Raw genomic sequence first — 27,385 nt, forward strand, 5'->3', positions numbered from 1 at the left:
GGCGGCTTCGCTCTTTAAAGGGCTCCCGCAGCAGCGCCGTGCCTCCGGCGGAGCCCCGAGGGCTGTGCTGGGCGGCGGGAGAGCGGCGGGAGGGAACGGGAGCGGGAGCGGGCCGATACACGGCCTTCTACACGGACCCAATCACCGGCACCGTCACGAGTTAATGGTACCACATTTCGCTTTTTCAAAGAGGGGGTTCTTTTGTGGTGCGATGAAATTACCACCTTGCAAAGGCTCGTGTTTAGCGAGGCAGGGATATGCCGGGCAGGGAGAGTGGACGCACAGACTTTCACCAACGGTGCCGGCTGTCAGGGCCTGCAGGTAACGACAGAACGAGGGGGAGCGGCTTTAAACTGGAGGAGAGTAGATTTAGGAGAAATTCATTGCTGTGAGGGTGGTGAGACACTGGAACAGGTTGTCAGTGAGGTTGTGGATGTCCCCGTCCTGGAAGCATTCAAGGCCAGGCTGGATGGGGCTGTGAGCACCCTGGTCTGGTGGGAGGTGTGCCTGCCTGTAGCAGGGGGTTGGAACTGCATGATCTTAAAGGTCCCTTCCAACCCAAACCATGCTGTGATTCTATGCAACAAGGTGCGAAAGGAAAAAAGCAGAGGATGCATCCCAGAGAAATCATGTTCTTTCAGCACGATTTGCTGCCGGATCCACCTCCACTAACTCAAGAGGACCACACTTTATTATGATCTACATGCACAAATGCAGATGACATAGGTAAGGCTGCTCACCCATTATTTGAACTTGGTTTCCCACTCATATAATGCATTTGACTTACTGATGAAAAAATTTATTTACTTTAAAAAACCAGTCCAAATAAATTTGAACGTTCAAAGCTTTCTGTATGTGTCCTAGGTATCTACAGAGGTCAGCAGTACACTGGGCTGAGGGCATCGTAGAGCCTCTGTGCAGCCAGTTCCACCATTTCACGCAGGGATTCGTCGTCTTCACTTCCTGGCTCACAGTCAGCTGTCTGAGAACAAAAAAAGAAATGTATGAGAACAACCAGCACATCAGATTGTTTTTCAGAATACCAGCAATGTTCGTGCATAAGGGGAAAAGAAAGAGCAGTCACACAAATTACAGCTGTGGTTATCAAGAGCTTTCAGCTGCAATTTCTGTTCTTAAATGTTCCACCACCGTGTGGAATTGTACAGTGAAGAGCTGCATACACCTTGCCAAAGATGATGAAAAATAACATCATGTTTGATGAGTTCTTTGCTTCATGCTATGTGAAATGTCTTAAGTTCCATAGCTTGCAACTGATTCAAAATCAAATAAAAACACACAATGTCAGTCCTCTCCATACCCGAGTTTCCAGTGAAAGGTTTGCAGTCTTGCCATCTACTGTGACACACAGAATTGAGCCTTCTTTTGAACTTACACAGTCTTCTCCAAACATATCCCTGAAACAAAGGTTGACTCACATAAGGTAACTGCCAAACAGCAAACTTACATTTCCTTTCCATTAATCTTAGGCTTCCGAAGGCATTTTGTGTCCTTTCAGAAGCCATTACTTATCCCATTCAGATGTGACTAACAGGTCACAATCTAAATTAAGGGAGGCAGTGTCACATAAGAGTAAGAATTTTACCAGAACAAGTCTCATAAATAAAGCAATGGATTCCTGTAATGTCCAAGAGGTAAGAGGTCTGCTTGAGTAACAGAGCAAACACCAGAGTAAGTGTAAGAGAGACAATCCAAAATGTTTTCCTGTAAGAATTCACAGCATAATTTTGGGAGAAAAGGTACAACTGCATTGATGGATGAAGTAACTGGGCCCCAGATTTGTAGTCTCAATGATCCTGAGAGCTTTTTCAGGGTACTTCTGTCTTTACTTAACCCCAGGCCTACACAGAAATGTTAATCTCAGAATCACAGAATCACAGAATCACCCGGGTTGGAAGGGACCCCAAGGATCATGTAGTTCCAACCCCCCTGCCTAGCAGGGCCACCAAACATACACATTCAGATCAGGTTGCCCAGGACCCCGTCCAACCTGGCCTTAAACACGTCCAAGGACGGGGCATCCACAACCTCCCTGGGCAGCCCGTTCCAGGGCCTAACCACTCTCCTAGTAAAGAACTTCCCCCTAACATCCAACCTAAATCTTCCCTCCTTCAACTTAAAACCATTTCCCCTAGTCCTGCTGTTGTCAGCCCTTTTGAAGAGTTTACTCCCCTCCTGGGTGTAGGTTCCCTTCAGGTATTGATAGGCTGCAATGAGGTCACCCCGCAGCCTTCTCTTCTCCAGGCTGAACAAGCCCAACTCCCTCAGCCTGTCCTCATAGGGGAGGTGCTCCAGCCCCTTGATCATCTTAGTCGCCCTCCTCTGGACCCTTTCCAAAATCTCAATGTCTTTCTTGTACTGAGGGCTCCACACCTGGACACAGTACTCCAGATGGGGCCTCACAAGAGCCGAGTAGAGAGGGACAATCACCTCCCTGTCCCTGCTGGCCACCCCTCTCCTGATGGAGCCCAGGATCCCATTTGCCTTTCGAGCTGCCAGAGCGCACTGCTGGCTCATATTCAGTCTCTCGTCCATCAGGACCCCCAGGTCCTTCTCTGCCGAGCTGCTCTCAAGGACCACTCCTCCCAGCCTGTACAGGTGCCTGGGGTTCTTCCGGCCCAAATGCAAAACCCTGCACTTTGCCGTGTTGAACCTCATCAGGTTCACCCGAGCCCAGCCCTCCAGCCTGTCGAGGTCCCTCTGAATGGCATCCCTTCCTTCCACCGTATCAACCGCACCACTCAGCTTGGTGTCGTCAGCAAACTTGCTGAGGGTGCACTCAATTCCCTCATCGATGTCATTGGCAATCTGTACTGGTTATCTTAAATTCACTCTGCTTTTAAGTGGTATTGTAATAAAATTACTCTACGCGATTAACGGCGATCGCTTTCATTTAGAAAAATACACGCTGACTTACTGAAGCATCATCTCCATCCTCTTGCGATACTCTTCCATGTCGACTTTTGTGGAAACTTTCTGCACTGCAGCTGAAAAGAAAAAGTCATTTTACTTTCATATACTTAAAAGTGGAAGAAATCCTCATGACTTGTTTATAATCCTTCTATTTTCTTTAGCTGTAGTAAAGCACTGCATCACGGAGTGTAGGAGCATACAGAAACACAAAGTAAAACTGAACACCAAATGTGAGCAATAATAACAGTGACATTCCTGGAACAAATGGAGGTTGGAAATGCTGATGCTGTTTTTAGACTTTGTGTTCAAAATCATTAGGTAGCTTAAAATGAACACTGTCCTTCTGGAAATGAAGGAAGAATACAAGATATTTCAGTTGCATCATCTGTACTTTTGGTTAGTTTTCACAAATCAGAGCATAAGCACACGGCTAGAAGCTGACAAGAAAATACATACTGAAAATATCACAACCAAGAGAACTGTATGACCTTTATCCAAATATAACAACAGAACTGCTGTGTGAATTTACAAACTTGGGAGAAAGAATTTCTAACAGAATTGTTGAGTCAGGTGTGAGACTAAACAGCTAGGGAACAGTGACTGCTGTTTTATATGTAATTACTGGGGAATGGTTTTAAACTAAAACAGGGGAGACATGTTAGATATTAGGAGGAAGTTTTTCACAGAGGGTGGTGATGCACTGGAACAGGTTGCCCAAGGAGGCTGTGGATGCCCCATCCCTGGAGGCATTCAAGGCCAGGCTGGATGTGGCTCTGGGCAGCCTGGTCTGGTGATTGCTGACCCTGCACATAGCAGGAGGTTGAAACTGGATGATCATTGTGGTCCTTTTCAACCCAGGCCATTCTGTGATGATTCTATGATAAAAATATATAGTAAGAAGACATAAGGAGTAACCCAGAGAAAACAGCTATTTGTTCATATAGCTCCAGTGCCCTCCTCACTGGTTTGGAAAGAAAAATCTACCAGGAGTGTTGTAAATAAAATGTTTTGTGGGTGGACAACAGACATCAAATCAGATCCCTCACTACCCATTGTTAGTCATTTAAAACTGTGGGCTAGTTTAAGGATACACTGCAGACCTAGATCCTTAGTCTTCACGAAAGGACCTGATATAGAATGATAAATGGAGTGTCATTGAATTATCTGCCTTACAGTGTTAATAAGCTGCCAACATTTATCCTCAGTGCCACAAAGAGATGCCAACATAACATTCAATGTCTGCTCCAGATTTTTAGCACAGTGACATGTGTGTTTGAAACCAAAGCAGCAGAACAAAGAACTATCAGCACTGGCAACCTCAACGAAATGGTTCTGATTCTCGAGAAGCAATGCCAAGCCTGTTATCTGATGACACTTTCACTACCCAGTCATATCACCTGGTGCAGTTGTGAAATTAGACTTCTTTTCAGCATCCCCTACCTAACTCCTTCTGTTGTGCAGTCACAGGAATACTGCTTGTGAATGGTAACCATGACTTTCTCATGAGAAGCTGAAACATTTCAGTGGGTCCCATCCATTACATGATAAAACTAAAAGGCACTAAAATTTAACTTCTTTTAAAATAGGGCTGCATTTTCCACAGACAGCTAGAAACCAATGTGTAAGAGAAAGCTTCAACACAAGGATGTGCTACAAACAATGAAAATGAAGCTGTAAATGTAATTCTGCATTTGAGGAACATGAAACACTTAAGAAGTTTGACAATGTGAAGCACAATAGCAGGAAACCTATTTTAAGGTGTTCTAAAGCTCTTGAAGCCTGATATTGAAAATTCAGAAGAGAACCTGAGTTGAAGAAGCACACAGTGGGACTGATTACCTTTCTGTATTTTAGGATTTGACTGAACTTCCAGTATCACTGTGGTCACGGTGTCTGCATACATATCATTAGCAGGATTTGCCACCCACTGGAAGATCAAAAAAACAGAAATCAAATCACCATTTCAGCCTGCTGTTGGGGCTCAATAAATAACACAACATAAAAACAACATTCGTGGCTTTCTTTGAGTTGTTTTTTTTTTTCCTCTCTAAATTCTAGCTTCAAATGACTGTCACACATTTAGCAGTCTGAACCATTTGTAACTTGAAGCATTCTAATAACTTTCCACGAAAAATTAAAGCTGCTGAATATTTCTGGACACATTTACAAAATAGTTATTAGTTAACATAACAATTTATGGGCTGGGAGAGCAGGAGGGAACACTATTTAACCTTATTTCCAATTACCAATTCCCCAATTAAAAAGGGCACTGAATCTACCATTAAACCACTGAGTCACAGTAAGAGAAGAAACCAGCTAAGTGAAATAACATGCATGAGCACAGGAGTGTAGCCAAAGGCAACGTCTCCTTTTCGTTCCACTCATCATCCAACAGAAAGCCACTTAAAGCATTTCATTGTGCACAGCACCTACATGGCACTATTCTACAGGATCTGGAGAATGAAAACCAGTTGTTTCTCCCCCCCAGTGCCTACCTCAAGGACCACCATGCCTGGTTCCTGGATTACAGTAATACTTTTGAAGACCTTCAGGGCTGGTTTTTGTTGAATTTCTATTTCCTCTACGTCACCTAAGAAGCAGCAACAAATGGTTAGCAAGAATAAAATGACCTGAGAACAGGACTAGCTGTATCTGCATGGCTTTTTGAGCGTGTAGTACTGGCCATTTTACTTGCTTTGGATTCTCATGGCTGACTGGCTTAGTATGTTGACCTGAGCACACCAATGGAAAAGAAAAACGAAGTAAAACGAAAGCCTTTCTTGTGTGAGGCAGCACTCAGGCTGTGAGACCTGAACACCAACGGAATGCAGGTCTTCTCTTCACAGGTGATACACATTTGACTCTGTCACTAGATGAGGGAAAAAAAAATTCCTGAGCTTTAATCTGGGAAGGGATCCTGGTACATGCTGTGCCTTTCAGGAACCAGGATGGGAGTTGCCCCTATCCTTAAGAAAACCAGACAGAGGCACAGGAAATCGCTCTAGCAGCAGATTTAAATGGCTTCTGGCATGGAAAAGGCCAAGAAGGATGGATCAGTCCCTCATGGGGAGGAACAGAATATGTTGTCTGACACAAAGAAAGACAATTTTTTGCATCTTTTATTAAATAGATGTCATTAACCATTCTACTTTGGGGCTGGAAATAAAAGATTATCATTTGCTAAATTTCTCATCAGGGTGGCTATGCTGCTCACTTTGGGGGCTGACAGGAGACAAAAATCAATTGAGGTTCTACACTGCTGCATGCTGATGGATTTGTATTACAGTTACATTAGGATGCCCACAGAGGGTCAGTCACATTCACGACCTGGACTTGGCAGAAGCTGCATTACCTAATGAAAGCCATGAAACACAAAACAAATTGTGGCACTTCAGAGCAAAGAAATTTCCACTCAAGTCCTGAGAAGACTGGAAGTTGTTTTAAAAACAAACCACAAACGTTTCTTTCTGAATACCCACCAGTAAGCTTCTGCAGCTGATAAAAGAGCAGATTGAAAGGTCCAGTATAGGGAATAGCCAGTGTCTGTGTTACAGTGCTCATAGCCAAGTCTGTGTAATCTGAAAGAGTTTTTAGAAGAACATTAAGAACAGTTTCCTTTAAAAAAACTTTAAGTTTACTTTCTAGAACATTAAGTTGTCAATATAGAGAAACAATGGCACTGAAACATTTAAGGCAGGGGGTTGAAAAGGACCGTTTGTAAAGAGAAATGTCTATTGTAAGATACATTATACATTTGTGGTCAAGGAACCAGCAAAAGTTTGTTATTTTGTCACTAGCAAAGAGTGAACAAGGTGGGACAGCTGAACTGCTTTCCTCAACTCTTCTGACCTTACTGTTCCATTTAATTACTCTTCTGTTTGAGAATAAATCAATTCTTCTAGCAACAGACAGCAAAGGTGCAGTGCACAACACATTCACTGCACGGCCATTTTTCCACTAAAAATTAATGGCATTTCAGAAAGTAACAGGATAATTGATCAAGGCAATCTTCTGCTCTCACTGCTACCTTTTACATGTACTTAAACATAGGGAAAGTTCTAAATAACCAGGAGAAAGGAATTTTTCTTCTTTTCTGCAGAAAAGGCAGAAAAAGTCTTGAACTTCAGAAGCCACTGAATTGAATGTCTTGTTTCTCACACCAACAGTTCAGAAATGTAGGCAAAGCTAAGCCAAACTAACACCAACATGTGTCCAATGATCACCTCCAACACAAAGTAACAAACAAGCAAACAAAAGCCAGCACTGTATGTGTTTTAATGACAGGAGAAGAATACAGAGAGCTTCAATTATCCACCAAGTACATTACTGCCTTTACTTACTGGAGAGGTCACATGGAGAAAGGATGTGATAGTTAAAATTTCTTTTGACCAGGATGCCAGAAATTCTCTGTCCTTGCTCTGGCTTCTTATCTGCCAAAGATCCCATCACCTGAAAAGAAAAGAACACACCTAGTGCAACAAAGCAAGCTTGAAGCCAACTACACAGATGAAATATAGGTTATTCAGAAAAAAAAACCAACCAAGCATCGTATGGAGTTGTTCTGAAAATAAAGGGAGGTTACAGCAACCTCAGACAGCCACAAGAAAAGGTTTAAAGAGTAAAAATATAAAAAACTAAATAATGTGGCAGCCTTCCTCTGGTAGCTGCCATAGAAAACGCACATGCAAACTGTATAGATTATCTTCTAGATACTGGTCATGCAATTAAGTCCCAGAAGGAGTCAGGTTCATCTGCTTTCTAGTTTTCAGCAACATTTGCTAGTTTCCACAAGCTGAGAGATGAGCACTGTAATCCAGTGGGATTCTACTTCTGCCCCTTTGCTTTTACACCTCTGGGAAAGATCTGGAATCTTCCACCATCAAATATCTGAACATCAGAGCAGTTGTCCAGAGAGGTTATGAAGACATTGGAGGAATGCAAGTGCAGACCATACAAGGCTGTAAGCCACCTGCTGCTGCTGCTCCTGCTGTGAGTGAAAGTCGGCCTGCTTCAGGACCCTTGGACTGAAATTATCCCATGCTGTAACTACATTGCTTTGGGAATCAAACAGCTGAACTGAAGCTTTCTCAGTGGATTTTATTTTAAAGGAAGAGTAAATGTAGAATTAGAACAAGCACATTACATTGTCAGTCACTCCTCCTCCAAACTGAAGTGTCATGAGAAAACCAATGCTAAATACAGTGCAGTGTAAGGTAAGCTGGGGACAAGGTGACCAGTCACCAAAAAAGGGTATTCTTCAAAGGACCCAAACTAGAATCTGATTAGAAGCAAACTGCTGTCCAGTCAACACACACTTCTCTACAGTTTCCATGTACATATTGGTTTCTACTTATTTCAGTATGTAGGTTTTATTGTAACATTGAAAGATTGTATTACAAAATACAATCATATCTTAAATACATTCTAGATGCATATAGATGTGTTCTGAGTAAGAAGAAATAAACTTGCAAAACAATCTTTAAGCTGTTTTTGTTTTTTTTTTTTATCATTTTACTGGATGCACCACATTCATGGCTACAGACTTCCTTCTGCCAGAGCATCCTGTTTACAAGCTGTCTCACTGATTGAAGTATCTGGAGACAGCATCTCTAAATGCCTGATTATAGTCAAGCATGTAATTATTTAATTCAGCCAAACTAATTATTCTCTTCTAGTATATATGGATGGAATGGGTGTTTGACAGCATCTTCCTGAAATGTAAATGAAGTCTATCATGTTATTTATGCACAGAATGCAGTGCTCTAGCATGACTGGAATTGATATTCTTTGTTAGGAGAAAATTGATGAGTGCTGTTCAGATTACACAGCAAAGTCAGACTGGGATGACAGGACTGAAAGCAGCAGCAGGTTATTGATGGCAGAATAGATCTAGGTTAGCCAAAAAAAACATTCATACACTTTGAGATCTTGTAAAACACATGCAACCCAAAACCAGTTTACCTTAGAGGCTTGGAAGAGAACATACACCTTAGTTTCAGAGGACTGAAAACAAATATTATTGTATGGAGATGAAAATACTGATTTCATACCTTTGCAAGTTTTTCTCCTCTGAAGTTTAATGTCACAGCTTCAGTATTCCTAGGATTATGAACTTCTATGTGAACTTCGTCGTTATCTTCATATTCCCTTATCAGTGCTGCCTTCAATCTGGCCATTTCATTCTGCTCACCGTGAACTAAAATCTACAGGAAAGACAGTTTTCCTTTTAACATAAGGGATTTGTCCAACCAGGCATGGTTAGTAAACAAATTATCCAAGAAAACTGCCTCTTGTGTATTTCATGAACACAACGCAAGGAACATCAGCTCAATTATCCTACACACAGTCCAGTGTTTGTCTCTGAATTCCCTGTATCATTCAAAGGCACAACGCCACACCGTGTGTAGAAAAAATACATGCAAATAAGCACAGTGCATTACATATGTTCCATTTCACTTTTTTGTACACGAATCCACCCTGGAGAAGCAAGTAGCATGAATACTAACCACATGTGGAGGTTTCAAGGCCCGGATAAACTCACTGGTTTGTTGGTAATCCGTGTGAGCAGAGAAAGAAATGTAATCCACAGACATCTTCAGCGGCAGTTTTTGCCCTGACATAGTTGTGATCTCTTCAGGTTCAGACATGATATGCTAGGAAAAAAAAGAGTTTCTTTAACAAAAAAACCTGGAAGTCTTCTATAGACATTGTAAATCCAGGGCTTTACATTTCAAATACCAATGAAATCTTACTAACAGCCAGATGCAACGCAAAGAACGGAAAAAGCTCCTCCGATTTCACAAAATGCATGCACCCAAACAGAAAAACAGCATGCACAACACACATGGCCAACTGATACAGGAGTGTCCTTCTTCCAGATGCATCCCAATGCAGTTTGCACTGAAATTATAATGAGTGTGTGACTTCTAGCCCTAAAAGCCAAACTAGACACTTTAGTTGCCCACAGCTGCTAGAATTAAAAAAGAATTTCATTCTCTACAATGAGACAGTGGCACAGCATGCAAAATGCACTCTGATCTCTGACATTTATGTAGTGTTGGATTTAACACTAACTTCTCTAACATTAGGGTTAGGACCCCTTGTAGACCCAGGGGTGTAAAGAGGAAGAAAAGCACTTTAACTTCAAAGTGCTTTCAACTTTACCTACATAATCATGCAGAGTTGACAACAGTCTTCTTGGTAAATACAAATGAAGTCACTTCCTACTGGAGAATTCTTTTCAAACGTAACACAAACACTACTCCTACCAAACACCACTACTTTAAGGACTTGTGGCACGTTAACAACTCACCTTAGCGAGCGTTCCTTCAACACAGTACCCAGCTATAATTACTCCATTTCTCTTGTCTGTGCACCAGCTCTCAAACAGCTCTCTGGATAAACCACTCTGCATCATACCTGGGGAAGCCATCACAACGCTTGGGCCAATATCATCAAAATGATCCATACTCTGAGAGGAAAACAGCAAGAATCTCAGTTACCACAATCCTTTAACGACATATAAATTAAGTCCTACATCCATCCATGCACCATCCTCCTAAAAAGAACTTCTGCAGGAAAGTTCGTCTTACTGACCCTCATAAGGGGCAAAATATATGCATACAGATCTACAGACAAAGGCAGGTGCACAAGCTCTTCTCTGCAGCCCTCTGGGAGGGCAGATAATTCAGATATAAGCCTATAACCAACCAGTCTCTTCAGGTAGTACGCACAGAATTGCAGAATGATACAATGATTCAGTGTGTATGTGCAAACCATGGGGCAAATAGAAACTCTTGTATCACTGTTCCTCTACTGTAAGCCAACCTTACCTTCAGATTGCTAATGTGCTTGAAAACAAATGGATTGTTGATGTTGATTTGCTTGCGGATTTTGTCATTCATGGCATTGACGTATGTCTGATAAACAGCCATGCACTTCTTAGCCAGAGAGGAGGCGTAGTAAATGGGGATGTCGTGGAGCTCAGGATGATTTTGCCAGTATTCATCTAAAACAAACAAACCTGCACATCAGATAACTCACAAAAACAACATGAAACAATCCCACGGAGTTGAAGCAGCGAAGGGATAAACCTGTTACTAAGCCTGGCTTCCTGCAGCATCACCAACACTTATTTTATACAATATTGTACAAGCTTAACTGAAACAAAAACAGCAAAATGAAGTTCTTCACTAACCACAGCATACCTTATTGCTGATGGCAGAAGTCATGGCCCTTACTAAAAACAAAGAAGAGATGTGAATGCAGATACACAAGTGGAACTCACTCCATTTCCCACTTGGATACAGCTCTGCTTGTACAAAATATATTTATATTACAACTGGGTAACAATCATCAAAAAAAGAGCGGTATGCTCTTTTGGCCCTATTTGTAAATTCAGAACAACACAGCTTTAACCAGGCAGCTTTGATCTGCAAAGTTCTGAATCAGACTGAATCAGAAGACCTTAACACCACGAATATCTTACTAAGCCCAAATGTAGGGCAGAAACAGCCACTAAGAGGTAACCAACGGCAGCACTTACTGTAATATCAAAAGACTGCACCCAGCAGCAGAATTTCCTGTATCACAATGCAGTATTTTATTTTTTGACAGACACGAATGGAAGAACAACAAACCCAGAAGCCTGCAGGTTAGCTGTGTAGGCATGTGAGATGCAATTACATTTTCTACCTAATTAAGCGTCCAATTGCATGTTGAGCTTGAGTAGATATATTTCCATGTTTATCTTTGTACTGTCACTTTAACATCTGCACACAGCAAGGAAAGATGAACAAATTACAAATCAGTGGCTACAGGAGATCTCAAGTGCTTGGTTTTCATCTCCTCTGTCAAATCCAAAAGGTTCAACATAAAGAATAATGCCACTGCACAGCACTGACCACCACTATGCCTGGATCCCAATTTTTTGGGAACATTCGAACAGAGCAGCAACACATCCTGAAAACAAATACCAGACAAATGTCAGTTTTTTATGCTGATCTGAACTTAAATGGAAATTAAGAAAAAACGTCAACGTTTCAGGTAACATTTTAGAACCAATGCTCCCAAAAATACTTCTTTTAGTTTTGAGATAGTTATCTTTTGATCTTCCCAGGAGAAAGAAAGACTAGTTAAACATCACAGCACAAATTCAATGTGCCTGGAGATAACAGCTTACTTAAAAACAGTTTTCTCTACAGCACCTCACAACAACTTTTTCCATCTTTTATGAGAAATACCTTGTTATGGCCATGTATAAAGCCATGTATAATTCCCTTTCCCTCATTTTGCTCTTACTAATTTGCTTTCCCATTATGATTAAGACTTCACAAATGCTAGAAGTGTTTGTTATGGTCTCCTCAGCTTTTGTTCACTCAGGTTTGTGAATTAAAGGCTGAAATTTTGGAACAAGACATACCTCTTTCAGCAAATCAGTTTAAATATAACAGTCACTTTCTGATTATTCACTTTGCCATCTATCGTGATGCTTCCAATCTGCTGAAATCCCAGTTCAGCAAGAGTTAGAAGTCAAGGTCATATTACCATGGTGCCCAGGGAGGTGGTGGAGTCACCGAGCCTGGAGGCGCTCAAGGGATGTGGAGCTGTGGCACTGAGGACGCAGTCAGTGGGCACAGCAGGGCTGGGTTGTGGTTGCACTTGATGATCTCAGTGGTCTTTTCCAAGCTCAGTGATTTTGTGATGATAAGGAATTGCCCTTTCCTGTCTATGCCTTTGTTCTAGCTCACAAAGCCAAACTGCCTGTCCTGTATCTGCATTTGGAAAATAATTTTTTGGCTGTTTGATCACTTCTTTTTTTTTTTTTTTTAAATTTAACATTTGAACAATATGACACATTGTCAGGTAATGAACACATTGAAAAATGGCTGAAAAGCTGTTAAAAAAGTCACTGCACCTGAAAGACCGCATGTGAAAGCACTCCCATTTAACTTCATATGTCTTTTGTTCAGAGGAGCTGGGAAGGTACATACCCAAAATTAAAAGCAGCTCTTGTGCCCGACCCAGGGCAAACACAGGAATGAGGCCTCTCCCTCCTCTATTTACAATGTCATGAACGGTGTTACAGAACCGGGCCTCTCGCTCTTCCCTTTTCTCATGGATATGGGTCCCGTAGGTGGATTCCTATGGACAGAGAAAGCTGCTATTGCAAGTGCTGGCACACAGACTGATTCCTGACCACCTCCTCAGCATCCTCTACGTTAGGAAATAGTACTTCTCTGAAGAGTGGGCAGGCACTGCAACGGGCTGCCCAGGGAGGTGGTGGAGTCACCGACCCTGGAGGTGGTCAAGGAACGTTTGGATTTTGTGTTGAGGGACGTGGTTTAGGGGAGAGCTATTGGTGACTGGTGGATGGTTGGACTGGATGATCGTGAAGGTCTTTTCCAACCTTGGTGATTCTGTGATTTGGTGATCCAACAAGAAAACGCAGAAAAGCATACTGGTGTTACAGTGCAGAAACAGAACTTTCATTTCACAATTAAGGACTTCCATTTACGTGCCGTGACATGGCATGCATGAAGCTTTCAGTGTGACAGGATGTTGGGGCTGAGAAAGGGGAGGCAGAGCAGAAAGAATGGATATATCAACCCTGGAATCAACGCCCTGCTCCAAATTCCCAATGCCACCTCCTCCAGCACGGTAAATAATGACAACTTCCCCTCCCCCAGACACTTCCTTGTCATTTGTAGAGAGATCCCACCAGGGAGAAAAATTAAAAAGAGACAGAGAAAGCTATAAATGATGGTTCTTCTTCCAAGTGATGTCTGATTTACGTTCTTTTCCTAACTGAAAATGCTCCACTTCTCTGAAGAACAGGCTATTTAAAATGCATTAACTATCAATGAGAGAAGCCATTTGAAAGGGACACAATAAATGCAACACTTTCTGTATTACTCTAAAAGATGCCAGTTTTCGTTTTGAAAAGACAACTGTTGCTCTTGGAGCTTCCCCCCAAACTTCTGATTTTCTGAACAGACTCAGAATAAAACCATTTTGCTCAGAAAACAAAACATAACAAATCTGAACAGCACCCAGGACACTTCCGCTCAGGACAAACACCCAACAAATACAGCTGGAAGTACATTAAGGTCTATTAAAAAAAAGGCATCTGGCTGAATTGAAGTTTATGCGATACATCCAGTGAGCACAAGCTGACACCTGGTAAATCTCCAGGACTGAAAAGGCATCTGGAGGCCTGAGGAACTGCATCAGCAGAATTACAAAAGGACAGTTAGATTTTAAGACTTCAATACAATGAAAAGAACTGTATGAACACCCAAGTGTTCCTATCCCTACCACAAATCACTCCCTGCCACTGACCTCCACTGTCCTTCTCATTCCCCTGCAGCTCTAATGAAGTACTATCTCTGTGCACACTTAACAACTGATTTAAAGAAATGCTTTTGTAAAACTTACAATTATAAGAATATCGGGTTTAATGTTGGGAATCTCGGCTGCCATCAGATGTCTGTCTTCCTGTCTTGAGAAATCACCTGTATACAAAAGCTGCGAGAGACAAAGAGAAGAACTTACTCTGGTTGTGGGTTCTACCAGCTCAGCAGTTTTAAAAGCCTTTGTATAGGAAAACTGGTTGGTTTGTCTGTTTTAGCAAATTGAATTGTGAGGAGTTTATGATAAAAAGCTCTTCTATACTTCAGCTAAAGACTCTTCCAAGGTGGATGGTGCTCACAGTGGTAGCACACCAGTACATACATTTCAACCACAGCAAGGTAATTCAAGCAGTGCCTCAGTTACAACAGAACAAGGTGAACAAATACATTGTTGTTGCTCCTCATCCTGTACGTAGAGGCACCGCTTTCAGCATTTTGCACTGGCCATGAGAAGTACAAACTGACCTAACAACATACAGCAGGTACCAGATGGAAATACAAAGGAGACAAATCAGCATTTTATACAGCAGAATGCAAATACAGTGAAGAATAAACTGCTTTTAGAATTCCTTCTAGGAATTTCTGATGCTAAAAACAAAGCCTGCAATCCAACAGAGCTCCCAAATGGAATGGCCAAGTTCCCCATTGCAGCAAGAAGTGATTGGCACCCATTTTTAATGCATTAACTGCAGGGTGGAATACAGTCCACTGTGCCCTCAGTGACTGTTTCAGAACTGAATATTTTTACTTAATTTTTCCATTGGTGAAAATGTGAATAGTAACAAAGCACAGCCAGCAGTAGCTGGTAACTGGCCTACAGGTCACCTGTCACATTCCTCATTTGCTTCAAGCTGGGAGATGTGGTTTAGTGCTTGTGGTAGCAGTGGTAATGAGAAGACGGTTGGACTAGATGATCTTACAGGTCGTCTGCAACCTTCTGATTCTATGATTCACAGGGAAGCAAATAAAAAAAAGTGTGATAAAAAAAACCCCAAACCACTGGAGCAATGAGTACTTGGGGGGAAATCTCTGTCTCACCCTAATCAAGAAAACAAAAAGTAGCAAGATGTCTAAATCTTATTGCAATCACTCTAAATACAACTATTTCTATGCTTTCTAAATCTTATTAAGTCTGGAATTCTCTATCATTACAAACCACAGACAAAGTCCTGCTAGACAGCAAGCCTCAGGGCCTCTCTTCCCCTTTTGAGGCTTTTTTGGGTGGAGATTATCCTACCAAACTCCAGTTTATGAGATTAGTTTCATGTCTGGTTTTGACACAGTACTGTCTGTGATTATATGACAATTTATTCAATCTCGGTGCCTAAAATTAACAATAATTCTATTTCTTTAGGTTCTTCAGCATGAGAATTTTGGAAAAAAAATATAGCTCCCATGCTTTGACAAAAGCCCACAGGCAGATGTGCAAATAGAAAAACAAGCTTTTTACTAAAATGCAGCATCAGTGAGACTGCCTCAGCTATCAGCTGCCTCCGAGCGGACCAGCCAGGAGCACCACATATTTACTGATTCCAAGCCTGAGTCCTAACTCAGTCCCATAAAGCTCAAACATATCACCTGGTTCAGTACACAGATGTCACCTGCTTGTTTTAATCCATGAGAAAATACATGCTCCATGTCAAGGCCTCCTACCTATGTGCCCAAGCCTGCCTGACAGCTCCAACCACAGCAGTAGGGCTTAATAATAAATATTAATTAATGACTACATGAGAATTCAGGCCCAATTTCAACTCTGCAACAAAAAGGAAATACCTTCACACCAGCTATTTCAATCATGAACATGGCTGCTCCCAGAACGTGGCCTGCATGGTAACACCAGAACTTGATGCCTGCCACCTCCTTCACTTCATGAAAGTTGATGGTTTCAATCTTATCCATGCTTTCTTCCAGGTCTGTTTCTGTATACAGCATGTCATCTGCTGATATATTACTGCAGATAATGAAAGTGGTAAGAGTTAACCCCACCGGCTCAGATAATACAACAGTTGAAACAAAAAGTTCCTGGGTTCTTCCCAGAATAAGACTCTCATTCAGAAATGCCATGTTCCCACACGGGAAATGAAGCCCAGGCAGTTCACCCAAGCAGAGCTAAGATGCCTTTTTAAAAGAAAGACATGTTAACTCTCTGTGCACGCTAGAATAATTGCTGCAGTTCAGGATCTGCTCTGGATCCATCTAACAGTACTAACAGGCTCCCAGCCTTTGCCAGAGGTTCCACACTAAGCTAGGTCATCAAGCACCAAAACAAACCACTTTTCCCCCTGGCCCAGAACAGACAGGTTAAAAGAAGACTGCCTGCAGGCTTCTGATCCAATCTCCAATCTGCTGAGTTGACACGCACTCAGGACCTCTGCATTCACACAGAAAAAATGTGTTCAAGGCATGTTAATGGAGAGAAAAAAGAAAAATCAGAGAAGAATCAACACACAAATAACAGCACTATCAATAGCCTTGCCTAGATGTATTATTTAACTTATTTATCTTGTCCTGAAGAGCAGGCTGCATCTTTAGGGCCTTAAAATTCCCTACTTCTGTAAAGCTTAAGAAAAAACACTGACATAAAAACACGTAAGAGTGAAAGAGTGAGTTAAGAAAGTGAGCCTGGGGGCAGAGGAGATGAGATGCTAATAGATTAAAAAATAGATTTAAAAAATAGATAAAAAAAATAGTCCAAATATAGCAAATGAAAAGGATAAGAGGAAACAAGGTAAGACTTTGTGCTGATTGACAGGAAATGATCTTAGAGACTCAGTATCCACGAGGCAGTAAGATGGTGCATTGCTTCTAATTTTGTTCCAGTCTTGCTACCTGTGGTGACGCCCAGGTTTGCCATCTGTGGCAGCTTCATCTTACGACTTCCCATCGGGTGCACAGGGAAAATAAGTAAGTAGTTAAAGAGAAACTCAACAGGGCAGCTTACCTGACTTTGACGTAGTCTGAAAGAAGCCATCTGTAAATAGCTTTTGTGGCATGAGTCATAAACGTCCTTCCTTTAAAACTTGTTTTCTGCAAAAACCATGGCAAAGCTCCACAGTGATCTAAATGGAAACTTAAAAGAGACACGCAGATCTCACTCAAATGCTAACATGACACAACACCACGTCATACAGTTCTTTACTGGTCTGATGTAACGTCCTGAAAATGCAGAAGCAGAACTTTTAACCTCACTGTTAACTATGCTGGTCTATATCCTGTACACTAGTGACTGCTCATCAACTGGGAAAGGTAAGAGCAGCACAGGAAATTCTCCATTAATTGCAAAGACTTCACCCACATAATCTCAGAACTAACTTCTGAGAAGGAAAAAACAACAGGAATCAGGAACATAAGGAATGTCTGAGATGGAAGAAAGCTGACAGAAGTGTTCCTCAGTTTGCATTAGGAAATCAGGAATTACAACATGAGCTACTGAAATAAAACTATTTGGCTGCATTTCTAAGTTGAATTCCAAAGAATTACTTTTGAAATACAGGCAGAACAAACACCTACCATCAAACCCCAGGATTTTATAGACAGCTGTAACAGGTTATGCACAATTGGATCTCTTTTATCTCTCTGTTACTAAACAGATTCAAAGCTGGTGTAAATCTCTGAGAATCGTTTTCATTCCAAGCCAGTAGAGCAGTCTCCTTGTAGGAAATACATTCTAGAAGCTGTCACAATGGTCAAAAGTGACTGAATGAACAGCCTTCATTTTTGAACAGCTTGACACAAAAGTTTTGCCAGCTCTTAACACCTATTTTCAGCCTCTCACAACCTATGTATGTGTTCACACCACGACCTCGGTGCGTTTTGTACTTGCAGGTGCAACTTACTGGCTAATCAGAAGGAGGTCAATCTCAGCAGGGTCTATCAAGTCAATGTAAGGAAGAGCATCCATTCCTTCCAGTCCAGGATGGATGCCGCAATCAAGCTGAAAAAACAAACAAATAAAGAAAAATTAGAGCATCACAGAATCATGGAATGGTTGAGGTTGGGAGGGACCTCTGAAGGTCACCAGGCCCACCCCCCTGCTCTAAAAGAACGTATAAGGACTCCTCCATTCTAAAATTTAATTATGAGCAACTAGTAGCTTTTAGGATCACACAAAAAAGGTACTTTTTCCTCAACAACTTCTTTTAGCATTGGATTTCATAGCTGTGTGTCTGCCTAGATGGTTTATCTCCACTGGGAGAGTGAATGCCTTTCAAAAGACCCCATTCCCTGTATGTAATACTGTGTCAATCCAAGCTTTCATTTACATTTCCACGCCACCTGAATACACAGAATGCTATACGGAAGATATTTCTGCTACCCTCCATGAAGACAACTGAAAAAGGGGAGAAGAACATGTGTGTGTTTACACATGACAGTTTATACACAATAGGATATACAAGCAAACCTTAGGCACCACTGAAGCCTGACACAGAGATTTCACAGTCTGCACACAGACATATGCCTTCTATTTGGGAATAGATTTATTTTACAGATTTATTTATTTTACAGTAAAAGCCTACTCTGTATTGTTTTAAAAAGCCAAAAAACGTGCTTCTGCTAGCAACAGCTGACTTCAGGGAGGAACTGGATTTAACCAATAGCATCTTTTTGTGTTCTACAGTACTGCAACGGATCGCAGAATGGCTTAGGTTGGAAGGGATCTCACGGGTCATTCAGTTCCAACCTCCTGTCACGGGCAGGGATGGCCAACCAAGTCAGACAGTAGATCAGGCTGATGGGAGGGCACACAAATACACTTGTGAAGTAATTACCATTATTTTCCTTCCTTTGAACTCCAGAATAATGCACGATCTTCCTACTTCTTGGCCAGCTCCTCTGCAAAAAGATACCAGAGTCACGAAAAGAACACACGCCCCATAGATGTATGTCAGATGCTTCTCACGGAATTAGTTTTCAGTGCAGAAACAGTGACTGCGGAGTACAGAATCACAGAAGGGACCTCATGGATCGTGTAGTTCCAACCCCATGCTGTAAGCAGGTTGCCAACTGCCAGGTCAGGCAGCAGCTCAGGCTGCCAGTGCACAGCCAGCCCGGCCTCGAACCCCCCCAGGGATGGGGCACCCACAGCTCTCTGGGCAGCTGTGCCAGGGCCTCACCGCTCCCTCTGTGAAAAGCTTCCCCTGACACTTAACCTACTTCATTCCTCCTTTAGTTTAAAATCATTGCCCCTTGTCCTGTCACTGCCTACCCATGTAAAAGGGTAGACTTCCCTCCCATTTACTGTTTACAGTCTCCCTTTAAGCACTAGAAGGCCGCAGTGAGGTTTCCCCTCCCAGCCTTTTTCTGCAGGCTGAACGAGCCCAGCTCTGTTTAAGCCCAGATACTTAAAGTAACTGAACGACTACGTCTATCACAACGGAAACGGGATGCAATTAATGCCGCCAGAATAAAAGATCCCGGATTTTGGAAGACGGCCGCGGTGCCGTCGGTTGCAATGCGTGCCCGCACCCCTGACTCCCGAAGCACCAGGCGGGCAGGGGTCGCGAGGTTCCTTCCGAGCCGCTCCTGAGGGCCGCCCGAGCCGGAGCGGCGCTCCCCCACCGCGACGGAGCGCTCCGAACGGCCGGCCGGCCCTCCGCCTCCCGGCCCCGTCCCCCCGGCGGCATAAAGCGGAGCCGAGCATGGCCCCGCCGCTCTCACAGGGGCCGGATGAGCAGCTGGTCGCTCTCCTCCGCCGGGATCGAGGCCTCGGCTTTCCGTTTCGCCATGGCTGCCGTCCCTCCTCCCTGCCTCGCTTCCGCTGGGCGGGGAGCGCCGCAGCGCGCAGGCACCGCTAGGGCGGGGCGGGACACGGCGGCGGAGGTGGTGAGCGAGCGAGCGGGCGGCGGGAGCGGCGCTGGGCGGCTTCGGAGCCCCGGTGCGGCCTGGGGGTGGTGGACGGGGAGCGGGGGGCGGCGCGGAGCGGGGGCCGCCGGGGAGCGCGGTGCCGCACGCAGCGCTGCCGCCCATCGCTCGGCTGGCTGCGGCCTGCAGGGCTCTTCCTGCGGCCTCTTCCTGTCGCCCGCGAGGCTCCTCCGGTGCAGGAGGTTTGAGCAGCGCTCCGAGGAGCTGCTCCCGCCGCCGGCTCGGTCTCTGCGCTGCCGCTTCCTGCCGCTTGTGCGCAGTCCGGTCTTTGCACGGAGCTTCTTTCCTTGGGGTGAGAGCTTCATGCCTGTCTGTCCTGCCTAGAGCGCCTTCCTTCAGCCCACGATGAAAACATGTTTAGAAAAGGAAAAAAGCGACACAGCAGCAGCAGCTCACAAAGCAGCGAGATCAGTACGAAAAGCAAGGTGAGCTGCTTTGGGATGCGCTCTTATGGAGCTACATTCACAGATCACAGAATGGCCAGGGTTGGAAGGGACCTCAAGGATCATGAATCTCCAACCCCCCTGCCACATGCAGGGCCTCCAACCTCCCCATTTAATGCTAGACCAGGCTGCCCAGGGCCCCATCCAGTCTGGCCTTGAACACCTCCAGGGAGGTATCCATCTGTTTGGAGCAGGCAGTTCAGTGAGTAAGGTCACTTGCACTGACCTTAGGCTGTGATCTCTATATAATGCTGTGCTGGGTAAGGAGAGCTTCCTGCTTCAACTACTCATCAGACCGTGCTGGGAGATGTAGGAAAATGAGTACGTGGTAAGGTCATGGTATCCTGAGAAGGCTGCTCGATTGCTCCTACAGACACAGATCCTGGCAGCAGGTTCTGGGGACTGGGAGAGGAGCAGCTCATTTGTTCTATGTGATAAACATCACTCTTCAGGGTGCCTGGTGATGGGTGCCAAGAATTTGTTCTTCAGCATCAGTTGGTTTCTCAGTGTTTCAGTGCGTCCATTTTTCTGATGGGTTTGGAATGATCAGTTGCATATTCTGGATTTCCCAAGGTGCGGTTTCACTTCCCTTGCACTGCTGCGTTATTGCAAGCACTGGTGACAAGGATGTAGTTGTCAGTTTCTTCAAGTTAAGATGCAGTACCAGAAAAGTCTGGACATAACCTTAAAGTTCATTTTCTCTTTTTTTATTTCCAACTTTTGGAAAGTTTATGGACTGCTGAGTTATATCAGTCTAGCTTATAGTGAGGCACAAAGCTAGCTTCAGGAAAAGCTTAGGGTTTTTGGATTGTGTTTTGTTGGTGGGTTTTTTTTTTCCCCTCCCATTTTGCAGTGCAGCTTAAATAACTGAATTGCATATTAATTTATTTTAAGAAGTTGAGGCAGGGCAGCTAAAAGTGAACTGCCAATATATTCTTGGTAACTTTCTGATGACGTTAATTTTCTTCTTAGTCTGTAGATTCCAGTCTTGGGGGACTTTCCAGGTCCAGTACTGTGGCAAGTCTTGATACAGACTCCACAAAAAGCTCAGGTATGTAATTGGAGTTTGAGTAGATAAGTATGGAGTAGAATTAACATTATATATGTTTATGTAAAAATAGAAAATTAAATATTAAAATACCTATTTTTCATAATTGAGTGAACTGTTAGACTGCTGACCAGCTCCTGGCTTCTGTGTTACCTAGTGCGAAACCATTGCTTTTAAGGCAAGATATCTGAGTAAGGAAAATTCAGTTAGCTCGTTACCAGTCTGTTACACAGCACAAATCTGATGTAATGTTCTGGATGCTGTGTTTCATACTTCTCTAAATTGACATATGCACTGAGATTAGTGTAATGAGGTTAGCTTTTACTCCCTGCTTACCAGATCACAGTGCATCGCTATTAAGGCAAACAGTTCTTTAAAAAATGTTTGTAGAAAAGTAGAGTCAGCTTTCTTGTGCTTCCTGTGTTTCTTGATTATGCCAGTGGAGCTAACTTATTAATTAGAATGAATGCTCTTGAGCTATTCAGGGTTGCTTTGTTTTATTTTGTTGCAGGACAGAGCAATAGTAATTCTGATACATGTGCAGAGTTCAGAGTTAAGTATGTTGGCGCCATTGAAAAACTGAAACATAATGAGAGCAAAAATCTAGAAGGGCCATTGGACTTGATAAATTACATAGATGTTGCCCAGGTAAGTGTGTTACAAAAGAATACAGTGCTAGAATATCCTGAGTTTAGGTGTATTTCTTTCATGTTCTTACCTGATCTGACCTTTTGCTATACATTTTAGACTTACTAGAATAAAGTAGCTTTATTAAAAATAAAATGAAGTACACCAGTCATACTTGTTCCCTGCTGTCGAGTAACTGGAGAAGATGCTCCTGAAAAGCAGTCCTGAAGAAGCAGGCTCAGACCTTTTGTGAGTCATTATGCAATGAACGCCTCACCTGGCAGCTGTCACCTCATCTGCAGCACTGCTAGGATTAGTACCTGTCAAAGAGCATCTCCTCTGGATTTACTTAGTACTGTAGAACAAGTTCTTCTGTGGAGGAAAATTGTCATTTTCTGCTTACATTCACTTATGAACCTGTGACCAAAGAAACAGGGTAATATTTGGGTCGTCCTTGCCAAAGTGTTTTCTTATATTTATTTCTGTTCTAAGAGTTCTAACTGGTTGTTCTGGGTAGGCAGGTTAACTGTACCTTTAAAGCACGGAATCTGTTTATCTTACATCTTGATGCTTCAAGTATTTGAACATGCTGAAATTATTTTTACAGCCAAATACAAAGCTGCTGCTGCTGGTGTGGAATGTAAATCAGCTGAAGTCAGAGCAGTGTGATAGCCCCAGCTTCCCTCACCTACCCAAGATTATAAATGCCTTTCTGGATTCATGTTGTGTTTCATAGAACAAAGAGATAGGACAATGCAAGAATATCAGGCTTCTCACAGTACCACAGGAGCAGGGATAGTGATGTTGTTAAGCTAGTGAAGTACAAATAGAAACGCTTTCTACTTTGTATCTTCATTGTTAATATTATTCTGTCTGCACTAAAGGCTTTTGTTTGTTTCCCTCCAAAGCAAGATGGAAAGTTACCTTTTGTTCCAGGTGAAGAGGAGTTTATAATGGGCGTTTCCAAATATGGCATCAAAGTTTCAACATCTGACCAGTATGTAAGTGATTTACAACAATCCTTTTGATGAGAGTTAAAAAGCCTTTTCCTGTGTTTCTCTGACAGATGGCCTGGGTGACCAAGGTGTCACTTCTGACTTTAGGGAAAAAAGAAAAAAAAAAAAAAGCTCCCACAGTAGCACTGCTTTGTAGAATAGTTTGGGATGGAAGGGACCTTTAAAATCACCTCGTTCCAACCCCCTGCTGTAGGCAGGGACACCTCCCACCAGACCAGGTTGCTCAGCCCCATCCAGCCTGGCCCTGAATGCCTCTGGGAGGGGAGCATCCACAACCTCACTGGGCAACCTGTTCCAGTGTCTCACCACCCTCACAGTAAAGAATTTATTCCTAATATCTGCTCTCTTCCCATTTAAAGTCATTTCCCCTTGTCCTGTTGCTACCTGCCTCTATAAAATGTTCCTCCCCAGCTTTCCTGTAGCACCCCTTCAGATACTGGAAGGCTGCTTCATTTCATATCTCTTCTGGGCTCTCTGACACAAATCCATTCCTCTTAAGAAAGCATCAGAGAAAAAGAAAGGAAATCTTTATGTTCCTTGGGCGCACATTACCTTCTTTGTGGCTGAACTGCCATCCTCTCATGTGGGAAAAGGTTTATGACTGGTGACCAAGGCGATAGGTTCTTTGGCCTGAGTTAGTAATTCAATTCCTGTTGATGTAATTGTGGAGGGAGAAAAAATATATACTTCTTTCAAGGATACTTAAATTGTTTTCTTCAAAGTTCCAGCTTTGCACTACTAACTTGAGAATGGGGGTTCACTCCAGCGTTAAGACCTCATAATTCCACTTTCCTGATTGAACATTTGTGTGCATTATTTCCTATATGTACTGTGTGTTCCCTTAGTGCACTTGAAATAGTTGTTTTGCTAAAAATAAACAGCCGGTTTCTCCCCCAGGGCCCTCCACTTGCCTTTGTAGAGCTTTGTGTTGCAGTCATGTGGTTTCCTTCTGGTTGCCCTCAGAGCCCCAGATACTGCAAATACTCGGCCTTACAAAGTCGTGACCCATCAACAACCCAGCACTGCTCACTCGTAAAAGCCTCAAGTGTGAGAGCGGTGGATAAGTGTTGCTCAACAGCTGAATACTCTGAAGAGAGCCAGAAAGTTTCCTTTGGGTCCCCTCAGAAAATAAAACACTTGTTTCTAATGCGTGGGAAGAAGTACAGTTCCTCAGGCTGAGTTTCTTTGGCTTCTCTTTTTGCCATCATCCTAAACTCAGTAAGGACGTAGGTTACTGTAGGACGTCATACTTTGATAAAGGTCAAATAGGTATTTGTAAGATCTTTATCTGTTGTTCTTCTGGCTTCAAGCTGAGAGCATGCACAAGCTGATAAAGCCTTTTGTGATGAAGCTAGCTTGCACTGGGCATTGCGTTTTGTTTTCCAAATTGTGGCTTTTTGCATGTGTCACTGTTGACATTTAGTTTGCTCTTTAGCGTGTTAGTACACCTACACTCATAGAGCTGCAGGATGAAAAGGTTATTTTCTCTGCATTCCTACAAATAATTCAATCTTGTAAGGCTTTGGGAGCAAGGTGAGAGTTCTATAATTTGTAGGTAACTTTGTGGGTGAACAGGCAGCTATTTCAGATGCTAACGAGAGAACTGACTGCAGGATACAGAAGTCTTTCTTCTTGTATTCCATCCAGCATTAAGGAAATAGTGACTGAAATATATGGATGTATTTCACTGATCACATTTGCACTGTTTGTAGAGGCAACCACTAGAAACCAAAGACAGGAGTACTTATAGAAGGCATGCTTAGGCTTTGGACTTTGTGTATTTGTGCATTGCATGTATGCACATACACTTATGGCACAGTGTGTCCATTGCAATCTGTGATGATGCAGAAATAAGCAGTTCAGAGCAGAGGTAGCAGTGGTGTGTAGAGAGAAAAAAAGAGGTGGCTCCTGCCACAGGGTTTTCTATGGATTTTTCTGTTAATTAAAGAGTTAAAAAAGAATGGATCTTGTTTAGGAGACTTGTGTCCATTTTAAGAAAACAAAACCTATAACAAAACAAACACCACAAAATGGATAACTGGAGAAGTAGAACTAGAAGGGTGCTGAGTAGTACATCCATAGCTGTCTATATAGTCCTTATTTCTGTTTCTGCATCATAGCTGTTAGATTTCTCTGAGTGCACCATGACAGCAGGAGGTCTTACACTGCTGGTAGTAGTTCCCAATACAACGAGGTGGTGCCAGCGAGGTTCTGGCTGGCACTGAGCATGAAGTGACTTGCAAGCAGGCTTTAGCAACCCTGGGAGCTGAAGCCTAAGGGGAAGGGTGTGGTGGAGTGCTTTGGGCTCCTTCTCCTGTCAGCTTTCGGGGCACCAAGGCACCAGTTTTCAGCTCTTGGCCATCACTGTATCATTCGGCTGTTTGTGTGCTACACATTTTATGTGTATGTGATGTAGGGCCACCAAAGTGCTTCTCAGATGTGGACCTGCTGTAAGGAAGTAACACAGCATTAGGTGGGTTAAGTACAGTGGGTGGGGGAGGATAGCTGGGAAACGAATGTGCTTTGGTAACGTGGCCAGGACCACATTCAAATGCAACTCAAGCAAAAATTGAAGCTAAAATTCTGTTAAACCACTGCTTCTAAAACCCTGAAGAAATTCTTAATTAAAAAAAAAAAAAGCATTGTTTTACCAAGGAGTAATTTTTTCATGTAAATAGATTTGTCAGAGGGAGAATTAAAGTATGCAGAAAACTTAAAAGCTGTTGCACTGCTCCAGAGTAACTTATTTGCCAAATGGTTTCAGGATGTCTTACACAGGCATGCTCTCTATTTAATTGTACGGATGGTTTGCTATGATGATGGTCTGGGAGCAGGAAAAAGCTTACTGGCTTTGAAGACAACTGATGCAGCCTCTGAAGAATGCAGCCTCTGGGTATATCAGTGCAGTAGTTTGGTAAGAGTTGATCTTTACAGTCTTTAATTTAGTTATCGGTGTTTTGATTGTAAAGGGAGATTCTGAAATCCAAGGGCCTCATGAGCCTTTCTGGGAGAAGATGCATTGTTCAATTAATTACAAAGAGTAAAAATCTGCCCTGACTGATCAGCTTGAGTAAAATCTCTGCATTCCAACACTGCCAGTAAATATACGTGCCTAAAAAAGCACATTGCAAATCTAAGTATGCTATCATAGCTGCTAAGGAGAATCCTCCATTTGTATTTTCAAAGACAAAACTTCTTAAGATCCAACAGAGCAGGGAGGAATTGAGTAACAACTCTGACAGTAAAGCATGCATTCATGTTTAAAGGCAATGGGAGTGATGTCCTCTTAAGAGTAGGATAATTCTTTGTCAGATATACTATGACATGACACACACTGAGAGGTGCTGGGGGATCACATGTACTGACTTTCTGAATGCTGGTATCATGCTATGATAAAAGCTAACAACTCTGACTTGTTTCAAAAGAGCTCATTTAAAACAGCTTCCTGCGTGTCACTGCAGGCCACAGAAATCCAATTAAATCTCACTTGTGCTACTCTATTTTGCATGTCTGCCCAATGAACGATACAGATCATGCTCTGCTTTAATTGAGTTTCGATGATTTCAGAAGTTGTTCAGAAAGAAATAATGCATGTGTTTTATGCAATACAGGAACAAGCACAAGCTATTTGCAAAGTGTTATCCACAGCCTTTGATTCAGTTTTGATGTCGGAGAAGTCCTGATTTTCTCCAGCAGCACAGGACTGTGCAGTACAAGAGGCCTTTGTGAGAGGAGGACATGGGGCTCTGTCACACTGCAGGCTGGCTGCAGCCACACACAAACTCAGAAAAGACTTGCTGTGGAGAGGAGAACGTGCAACAATGTTTGTGGTACTTCATCATTCCCCAGATGTGACTTGAAGAAACTATTCCACCAGAGTTGTTTCCAGAACAATACAGAATTTTATATTTAACATGGATTTTTTTTTTTCTAAATCATGTTTTGTATATTGATGTAGAAATGTAAAATAAAACTGACACTTGCTTCTATTTTTTTAAATGAATTTGTTAATATAAACTTCAGTTCTGCTTAACAGAGATTCATAAC

At 42.7% G+C, this 27,385-nt stretch overlaps 2 protein-coding genes and 1 long non-coding RNA gene across 7 annotated transcripts; 2 read left to right on the top strand and 1 right to left on the bottom strand.

The window, feature by feature from the left end:
- The first annotated feature begins 7 nt into the window (after positions 1 to 7).
- LOC125689577 (uncharacterized) lies at positions 8 to 968 on the top strand. Its single transcript, XR_007375345.1, has 3 exons — positions 8 to 166; positions 589 to 726; positions 865 to 968. It is a non-coding gene; the product is annotated as an uncharacterized LOC125689577 (long non-coding RNA).
- CPSF3 (cleavage and polyadenylation specific factor 3) lies at positions 774 to 20,127 on the bottom strand. Of its 4 annotated transcripts, none has more exons than XM_048936935.1 (18): positions 20,001 to 20,127; positions 19,112 to 19,175; positions 18,179 to 18,276; positions 17,284 to 17,412; positions 16,116 to 16,293; positions 14,368 to 14,457; positions 12,924 to 13,074; positions 10,764 to 10,939; positions 10,244 to 10,402; positions 9,438 to 9,584; positions 8,982 to 9,134; positions 7,272 to 7,380; positions 6,411 to 6,509; positions 5,427 to 5,521; positions 4,771 to 4,858; positions 2,936 to 3,005; positions 1,319 to 1,415; positions 774 to 982 (listed from the first exon to the last, which is right to left on the bottom strand). In XM_048936935.1, exons 1-18 carry the CDS (start codon positions 20,066 to 20,068, stop codon positions 878 to 880), a joined length of 2,076 nt encoding a protein of 691 aa, XP_048792892.1. In that variant the 5' UTR covers positions 20,069 to 20,127; the 3' UTR covers positions 774 to 877. The 4 variants fall into 4 exon arrangements, with proteins under 4 accessions (XP_048792892.1, XP_048792893.1, XP_048792891.1 ...); XM_048936936.1 differs by having other exon boundaries at positions 19,112 to 19,271; positions 20,001 to 20,089; XM_048936934.1 differs by lacking the exon at positions 20,001 to 20,127 and adding an exon at positions 19,809 to 19,994.
- On the top strand, positions 20,080 to 27,327 carry ITGB1BP1 (integrin subunit beta 1 binding protein 1). 2 transcript variants are annotated; one of them, XM_048936939.1, is made up of 7 exons: positions 20,080 to 20,165; positions 20,529 to 20,629; positions 21,620 to 21,698; positions 22,207 to 22,343; positions 23,231 to 23,323; positions 26,103 to 26,252; positions 26,950 to 27,327. In XM_048936939.1, exons 2-7 carry the CDS (start codon positions 20,558 to 20,560, stop codon positions 27,019 to 27,021), a joined length of 603 nt encoding a protein of 200 aa, XP_048792896.1. In that variant the 5' UTR covers positions 20,080 to 20,165; positions 20,529 to 20,557; the 3' UTR covers positions 27,022 to 27,327. The 2 variants fall into 2 exon arrangements, with proteins under 2 accessions (XP_048792896.1, XP_048792895.1); XM_048936938.1 differs by having other exon boundaries at positions 20,151 to 20,217.
- Positions 27,328 to 27,385: the final 58 nt, after the last annotated feature.

Source organism: Lagopus muta, chromosome 2 (genome assembly GCF_023343835.1).
Source record: "Lagopus muta isolate bLagMut1 chromosome 2, bLagMut1 primary, whole genome shotgun sequence".
Taxonomy (NCBI): Eukaryota; Metazoa; Chordata; class Aves; order Galliformes; family Phasianidae; genus Lagopus; species Lagopus muta.